General features: G+C 38.5%; 1 protein-coding gene across 1 annotated transcript; it reads right to left on the bottom strand.

The window, feature by feature from the left end:
• Positions 1-987: 987 nt before the first annotated feature.
• DAPL1 (death associated protein like 1) lies at positions 988-8,180 on the bottom strand. Its single transcript, XM_009273182.1, has 4 exons — positions 8,126-8,180; positions 7,673-7,760; positions 3,431-3,494; positions 988-1,107 (listed from the first exon to the last, which is right to left on the bottom strand). Exons 1-4 carry the CDS (start codon positions 8,178-8,180, stop codon positions 988-990), a joined length of 327 nt encoding a protein of 108 aa, XP_009271457.1.
• Positions 8,181-9,167: the final 987 nt, after the last annotated feature.

Here is a 9,167-nt window from a genome sequence, read left to right as displayed (position 1 = left end):
GACGTGGAGATGAGGTGCTGAGGGACATGGTTTAGTGGACATGGTTGTGTTGGGTCGACGGTTGGACTCGATGATCTTAGAGGTCTTTTCCAACCTCAATGATTCTATGATTCAGACAAGGCTCGGGGATACTTCCTGTACTTGTATTTACAATTGCTCCTCCCCGTTATTAAGCTTGACCCCTTAAGACCCTATTACTATCAGTCGATGCTCAGTCTCATCACTTTTCAGCCTCATATCCCTTTCTACCAACCTTAAACTCCATATTCAAATCACTGTTTTCTCTGCACCTTGACTCCTCCCTCATATCTGCCCTCTCATCCCACAGGTTCAACTCCAAGTCAGGTACTTCCTTCACTCATCCTTCCCAACCCCAAAGGGATTCACACAAACAGACTGTTTTCACTTGGTTCTTCCTACTGTCTGGGTCCCAGCAGAGGAATCTCTGCAGAGGAGCTGGATTTCCTTACAAAAAGAAATGGAAGAAAAAAAATATTTTTTCCACTGCATTGAAATCTTTCCCAGGACTTTCTGAAGTTTCTTATTATGCAGTAAGCCTAAGGTATACATTCAGCATGGAACACCTCCCCCCAAATTAAAACAAAAAACATGCCTTTCAGTTGTGACCTGCTTTCTTAGGGTCATGTTCACTTCAGCTTTGCTATCATTAAATTAAAAAAAATAAAATGAAAAGAGGGCTGACAGTTTCCAGTACTCAAGTCAAAATTCACACAGTAAGCGAAGCTGTTAGACTTCTTGGCATTGAGTGATTACTGTACACTAGTAAAACCAGGTTAGACAGAAGCCATGATATTTTAATAAATCCCGAGTACATTTAGTAACTTCTTATGAAGTATTTTATTGTCAGTAGCAGAAATACAGTAAGATACAAGGCACACAGCTTTTGTTCATTTTACCACAGTGTGCTAACTGCTATTTAGAATAGAAACTCACTTTTAAGTAAACATGAGTATTTTAATGAGTATCTTAACCCTTCCATGGTTGTTGAATAATGTAAATTCTTTTAGGCAGTATGAACTTCTCCAAGGCAGGCTGCGGCCTTTGGTGAGCCACTTGTAATGCTGCTGCATGAATTCTGTGGCTCATCTGTAACATTAAAGGGAGGAAAAAAAGTTGTGACAGAATACAGCTTTTCTGCTATGCTCTTCCTAAATCCCATCATATGAAAGTAGTTTAAAAACAGTAACTTCACAAAAAGTTCAAATGATCAATACATAAAACTCATGGTGACTCTGGTCCTGCACTTCAGCCACAACTACCCCATGCAGCGCTACAGGCTTGGGGAAGAGTGGCTGGAAAGCTGCCTGTCGGAAAAGGACCTGGGGGTGTTGGTCGACAGCCGGCTGAACATGAGCCGGCAGTGTGCCCAGGCGGCCAAGAAGGCCAATGGCATCCTGGCCTGTATCAGAAATAGTGTGGCCAGCAGGAGTAGGGAAGTGATCGTGCCCCTGTACTCGGCCCTGGTGAGGCCGCACCTCAAATACTGTGTTCAGTTTTGGGCCCCTCACTACAAGAAGGACGTCGAGGTGCTGGAGCGTGTGCAGAGAAGGGCAACGAGGCTGGTGAGGGGTCTGGAGAACAAGTCTTCTGAGGAGCGGCTGAGGGAACTGGGGTTGTTTAGCCTGGAGAAAAGGAGGCTGAGGGGAGACCTCATCGCTCTCTACAACTACCTGAAAGGAGGTTGTAGCAAGGTGGGTGTCGGTCTCTTCTCCCAAGTAACAAGCGATAGGACGAGAGGAAATGGCCTCAAGTTGTGCCAGGGGAGGTTTAGATTGGATGTGAGGAAAAATTTCTTTACTGAAAGAGTGTTTAAACATTGGAAGAGGCTGCCCAGGGAAGTGGTTGAGTCCCCATCCCTGGAGGTATTTAAAAGACGAGTAGATGAGGCGCTTAGGGACATGGTTTAGTGGACATGGTGGTGCTGGGTTGACGGTTGGACTCAATCTTAGAGGTCTTTTCCAACCTCAATGATTCTATGATTCTATGATTTAATTATAATTTCTGTTTTCAAAGTGCTATTAGCCTGACTACCTTCAGTGAACTATTGATTATTTTTTTTCCTCCCTTTTTTTAGTAGTTCATAGAATGAGCTGTCAAGATAAGGAAAGCAGAGCAAATAATCTGTATGCCAGAGTTAACAGTAAGTTGCTTCAAATTCTTATTTTCCCAGATTCAAATCATCATCATTACCGTATCTAATTATCACTTTCTAAACTACTGAGGAAGCTTCATGTATGAGATGCTGGAAACCAACAGCAGAAGGAAAGGGTAGGTCAGAACAGAGGAGATGGGGACAAGTGGAAGAGAAACAGGATGGATTGTATGTGTTCTCCTTAACAAACAAGTCTAAGCAAAAACTCAACATCTACATACTAAAGCTATAATCACATCTGTTGATGAAAGGCTTATATTGAAATGATGCAACTGATGTTTTACCAAGCTCTATGGATGAGCAACTCTTGTATGCTTCAGAATCTGAAGACTGCAAGTGTATGAAAAATAGATGATAACTGTCAGAGCTTCAGATTAGCATGCAAATTAAAAAACTACTTGTTAAATCAACTCTTGCAAAGTGTAGGTGTAAGAGTCTGCATCAGCAGCCTAGCAAGAGATACTGGACAGTAGTGGTAAGCATAATGATGAATAGAAGGGTCCATCAACAGCTTTGCGTCACAAAATTTTAAATGATCTCATAGTATTTCCAAGGGAGAAGTCAAGATGCTTGACTATAATGTTGGGCCTCAGGTGAAATAGCTGCATATGCAGCAACAGTGGAATATGCTGTGCCTGTTGTCTCGGGGCTCACTTACAGTGATGATTAGTTTGATGTTAGCTTACTATCTTAGTATCCACTGTGCACTTGTCAGTGACACTACCCACCTCCTTCAAGAAGCTATCTTTTCGCTTCTCTAAGTTGGACCCTTACAGAAGTTCAAGCTATTTCCACAGCGGGATAAAGAACTGAAGACTAGGTTTTGTTCTGGGTTGTAATCCCAGCTCTGCCACAAACTTACTATGTCACTGATAATTCTTCCCCATATTTCAATAAATCTAAATCAACATACCACTTTAAAAAAAGGACACACCTTAGTATCTCGCTGTACTTTTCTGTAACAGGTATACATAACTATCTTGGGGCTACTTAGCGTTAAATAGGAATGGAATCAAACATAGCAGAAAAAGGAAGGAAGGCTAGTTACTTTTTAGCCATCTAGCATTTTAGCCACACAACCATTAAAGAAATAGATCATCTCAAGAATATTTAGTAGTAGATGGCAAACCTACAAATGTCAGATGACAGCAGTTTAAGGAAAATTCATTTTTTGGGTTGTTGGGGGTTTTTCCTTTATGTTTACCTTTATGGAGAAGCCCTGTCAAACACATGTCTTGTTCTTCCAGATGTACTTACTTTGCTCAGCACTTCTGCTAGCAAGACACCCATGTTCTGAGTTTTTGAAAAACTGGCAATAGCACTGTAAAGCAAAAGAAAAAAGTATTTAGCATTTCCATCCCACAGAAACACTTGTCACTTTAATTTTCCAGACTTAATACAAAACATTTTCTAATAGAAATTTAGGTTTTGGAGCTAAATCCTTTAATCACATTAAAGGCTATATGATCTTAAAAAAAAAGGTATGCTGCCTCAGAATAGAACAATGCAAAATCTGTGTTGTGGGCTGTTTTATTTAGATATAGTTTTATACAAAAATCTATATAAAACATCCTTAAATATCTCAAAAGGGATTTTTTTTTGCACACTGTGTGGAGTAGCTTCACAGAAGCTGAGCACTGATATCCAGAACTACAAAATTTGACTTCGTAATTTTCTTCATTCCAACCTAGACCCATGAAAAAAATTCACCCTCTGCTTTTGGGGAGTGTTTCCTTTGACAGCAGCAATTTGTCAAGCAAGAACTTTTTGTGCAAGATTATCCCATTAACTTCTTCATATTCCAATGAAGAGCAGCCATGTTACCAATATTCCACAAATAAAACAATCTGTGGATACGAAATAATTGTAGTTCAGCAACAGGAAGAACTGTGGATTGCACATTCTTCTGGTGATACCATTATTTGCAGTGACACATCTGTAGCTTAAAATGGAGTAAAGAAAAATCATTATTACGCTTCCACATGGAACCAGATACCTTAAATGTGACTCTGGAAAGAGCAGATACTGCTTTAGTTAAGTTAATGATTCTGTGGATCAGGCAAGACATTTCCTACTGAAATTTCAATTTAGCCATCAATACAGTTTGCCACACTGACAAACGTAAGTTATTCAAGATCTGTTTATGCCATCAGATAACTAGGACTATGGAAAAGACAGCAGAAAAATTACATCCAGACAACTGGCAATCAAGGAAAATAAAAGCCTTCTAACTCCAGAAAAAACACAAACCAGAAAAAACCCCAAGTCAGGTTATTAAAAAACAACAACAAAAACCCAAGAACACGCCAAACTTTGAATTGTTTCTCTTCAATAATGAGGTATAGCCATATGAAATGTACTGTCAGAAAACTGTCAGGCAGGCATCTAGTTAACAACATGATGCATTACATTCTATTATGCCATATATTACACAGCAACTTTACAGCAAGCATGGGGTTGTTTTCACAGCAACTTTACAGCAAGCATGGGGTTGGGTTTTTTTTTTTTGGAACTAAATCTCAAAGCTCAGCTCCTGCCAAAACCAGCCTCAGCTCTGAGTAGCCACTTCAAGCTGTAACAGTGACTTTGAGCCTCTCAGATAATCTCATCTGAATCAGAAACTTAGAGGCAAGGAGTCTGTATATGACAGCTACTAAACTACTTTACAAAGTTCTCTGTGACTTCTGTGATTGCAACCTGACAATGAAATCCATCATCCCAACAAGGTATGTATACTATATTGAGTAACCATTGATTCTGGCGCAGAGAACTAGTAAAGAGGAAAGAAGTCAGTGTTACTGGCTCAGCTTTGTTCCAAAAATTGTATTTTAGGTTAGTGTCCTCCAAGCCAGTGAGGAGAAAAAACACACAAACAAAAACCTACAGTGGTGACTTCTGTAGCCTGCCAAGAAATAGTGTCAATATGTCAGTGTTAAATATGGCTAAACCCAGTTAATTTAAAGGTTATCCAGCTGATTACAACATTTTAGAGGAAAAAAATAAAATCACATCTTGGTCCAAAAACTGAGTTCAGCTGTCAGTCTAGTCACAAGCTTCCCTTTTAACTCTTGGCAAAATAATCTATTTCACAATGACGTTACTAGATTACAGTACTTTGTAGTGACTGTCAGACACACTGATACTGATGATTGCAATGTACACAAAGACATTCAACCAAAAAGGAAGCCTTCTCTGACAACAGCTAAAGATATTCAGAAACACCAGAGGTAAATCTGTTTATGAAAAGTAATATAGGCAACTTAAATCTCAGTGTGGGAAAAAAAGTGGAAATCAGAACAAAGTCACCTGGACTGCTTACCTATCCTGTCTAATCCAGGCTTTTTAAATGGTTACCTCAGTACTACAGAAACTCCATAGTATAGGTGGCTCCTTTCTTATAGGTAAAAAGTAACTGATGTCCCTAAATCCCCAGCAGTGGAAGGAGTAATTCACAGCTTTCAGGATAATTCCAAGATATACTTTAATAAAGACATGATTCTAGAGCTGTTCCCGGTTTGAACAGGCCTCTTCAGCAAGCCCAGAGCAAGCTATCATGAGGACAATACAAAGACTGCTTGAAGGGAATTCTGTTCTTAAGAGATACAGCAGAATATTTAATCTTGTTTTGTTTCAGTTTATTTTTATGCATAAAACTAGTCCCAAATTGGGACTACAGAACAGGCATCTACATCCAGACAGAAATCAGAACCCACTCCTACAGGTAAAAATATTTGCTTACAAGTGCTTTTTCATAGCAAGATGACAAAGTCACTTTTAAAGCAACAACAGATGTCTTTCCTACCCATACCTAATAAAGTAATGCTCAACAGTTTCCAAGGGAAGAATGAATTCCAGGCTGTCCTCATTGTAAAGAGAATGAAACCCCCATCTGCTCTCAAGAGTCTGCAAGCTCAGACTGTGCTCTCCTCTTGGAGCTGGGCCACTGAGCAGCAAAAGTTGAATGTTTTAGAGGGCTAGGAAAAAAGCGTACACTAGGTGCAGGAGCATTCATTAGTGAAGGATATCATAGAATAGTTTGGGTTGGAAGGGACCTCTAAAGGTCATCTATACCCAAGTTCCAGTCTCAACTTACACATTATTTTGAATGCTGACAGAAGGGATAAAGGTATTAAATGCACAAGTTACAATGCCGAGTGGAATTTTAGATCCACCTCCCCAAGGACAGTACTTTAACATTTTGTCTTATCCCCGCAAATCTCAAGTCTTTTTCTGTAAGCCTTTTTTCTATGAAACTTCAAAAGGAAGCATCTACCTCACTGGTGAAGGCAAGTGACACAGCAAGATATGTACCATTTTTAGCTGACAACAGGCTAAAATTCAGGTCTTCCATTTCCTCAAAAATACCCTAATCATCATATGGAGGAGGATATGTACACCACTTTGTTGCACAGCAAGGTCACAGATTCCAGGACACAGCAGATTTGTCCCAAGAGCAAGTCACTGGATCAGGCTCCTTTGAACAAAACCTTAGTGTCACACTGACTCATTTCTGAACGTCACAGTAATTATGAGGGGTGCTAGGTACTCTACAATAACTATGCAGTTCTAGATATGCCCCAAAGAAATTGCAGGCTCTTAAAGGAACTTTTTGTGTAAAAAAGAAGGTATGTGGTGAGATAAGGAACATCCAAACTGGGTGGCCACTGAGAAAGTTTAAAATTGCAATAGAAGCAAAAACCTGAGTGTATAAATCCTATTTAGGCACTGAGTTCCATTTAGGATTTGGACTCTAATGCAATTTCAGGAACACCACAAGTCATTAAAATTTTACCCTCTTATCCTTATATTGGTCAACTTAACTTTTTGTTAAGTGGTATGTAAGAAAAGTACAGATATTTTAGAAAAACATTCAGTCTTCATCTGAAAAAGCTGTAAAAAAATATTTGTTTTGATGACCACTTCAATCAGTCACTGCTACCTTATTCAAAAGTAGAAGCATGCCTTCATTTTGGGGCAAAATAGCTTGAGTAACCTTATGAAGTAGAAAACAGAAAAAGCCAAATTAGATTTCAGATTGAAATAGGAGATATAGCCTATACAGGAGATAATAGACTCTTTGGGGGCGGGGGTGGGAGATGTGGGTTTAATTTCCTACAAAACGAGGAGAGCCTAAAATTCATTATTATTTCACTGGAAACTGTTTGACCATTACTTTATTAGGTACAGATAGGCAACACATTGTTTTAATTTCTGTTCCATAACACATGACAATAGAGAAGAGATTCAGCCTTTGTCTTTCACTGCAAGACATTGTCCTTAGGTTTTTGAAGTTGGGGTTTTTGTGGGGTTTTTGTTGTTTTTTTTTTTTTTTTTAAGTCGATGATTACTTCAAAGTTGCCTTTTATCTATGAATTGCACAAGTTAATTTAAGAATTAAACTCTTCAGAGATTAAGAGTTGTCTTTGTTTTCAACCTTCAGCCCATTACCTATAAACTTTAACTATGGGGCAGTGGGGAACAAGCCCTGCAGTGCAATACCTTGTCTTTTCTTTTCCTGGAGGTCTAGCATTTTTCTCAACAGGCCTGTCTTCGTGCTTTTTAGACACTCTCATACCTCCAGCTTTGACTGCAAGAAGAAAATACAATTTATGTAAAAATATCTACAGAATTACATACTATACATTATGTACACTTAGAGAAGAAAAAATACTCATACCTAGGTAATTGTTAACAAGAAATCATCTTTCAATATTTATGCTTCACTTTCAAACACACACAGAAGTAAGCCAAAGAGATCCAACAAAGACTTTAAACTTCTGTGTCTTGGCATACTCAAATCAACTTCCAAATACTATAACCAAGAAGTCAGAGGGGTTTTGGTCACTGCTAACTATATTAAATCTTAACACCTTATTATGTTAACATGCATTCTTCCCCCATAAATATCAGTTGTAATAGTTTCCACTTTAAATTTAAAAAAGCAAAACAAACCTCTAAACACTTTCAGGTTTTCAAACAATGTCACTAACAGCGATAAAGGTTTCATGATTCACTCAAGGTATTCCAGAATAAACCTAATAATGCAGGTAAGAACTAGCTGCATACTTATCTTGTACTTGTGTTCTAACATGTTTAATTATATTTAAGGTATCTGCCAATCACAAAACCAATTAGCACTAATTAAGCTACAGACAACCTAACAATAACAATTTAAGTTCTGAGGCATGTCAGAAAATTCAATTCTGAACAAAGAACATGTAAAGTTAAAACATCTTGTTGAAAGAAATACTTTCTCCCTGTTCATGAGGGTATTTTAAGTTTTAAAACTGTGAGAGTAAGAAAGAACAAACTTTGTATGCATTTCTCATTATTTTGAAGAAGTTCCTTCATCCTACAGCAAGGTTTCTATTCTTATCATGAATAATCAAGACCGGAGTTTTCAAACTCAAATATTTGGGGGTGGGAGTGAATAAAGAATGGAGAAAAGTTTCAAGAATTACTTAGCTAAATAGCATGAGAAATGTATTTGGCCATTTTCAGGGGAGCAGATGCGTCCATCTGTAACTGACACCCTTTTTCTACCAAATCTGACTACTCACCTTGTATTTCCTGGTTGCAGGTTTAGTTTTAGAAACCAGAATTCTCCTTCAGTCATGTCCAAAGCAGACTTACAGTGCTGGAGTTCTGCAGTATCTAGACTTGGCTTTTCTTTTCAAGGTTACATACAGTTAATTGTACTGCTGTATAAGCAGCAAATGAATCGCCTAGCCATCTTACAGCTGCAAATACACTAGAGATCTAGACCGAACCAAATTCTTTTGGGAGTCTAACTGCAAAATGAAAAGTCTCCTCTGAAATGGAAGTGTCAACCATTTCCAATTATCTACCAGTGAAGCAAGATTCTAAATACCCTCAGCTCACAGGCGTGAAACTCTTCCTTGTCTTTGTAAGCAGGAGATAACAAGAGGCATCTTTAAACAAGAATGACAAAGGATTTAAAAAAAACCCCAAAACAAACCACAAAAACCCCTGG

The sequence above is a fragment of the Aptenodytes forsteri genome, unplaced genomic scaffold (genome assembly GCF_000699145.1).
Source record: "Aptenodytes forsteri isolate BGI_AS27 unplaced genomic scaffold, ASM69914v1 Scaffold174, whole genome shotgun sequence".
In the NCBI taxonomy this organism is placed as follows: Eukaryota; Metazoa; Chordata; class Aves; order Sphenisciformes; family Spheniscidae; genus Aptenodytes; species Aptenodytes forsteri.
The sequence above is the reverse complement of the archived record's forward strand: the minus strand, read 5'-3'. Positions and strand labels throughout refer to the sequence as shown.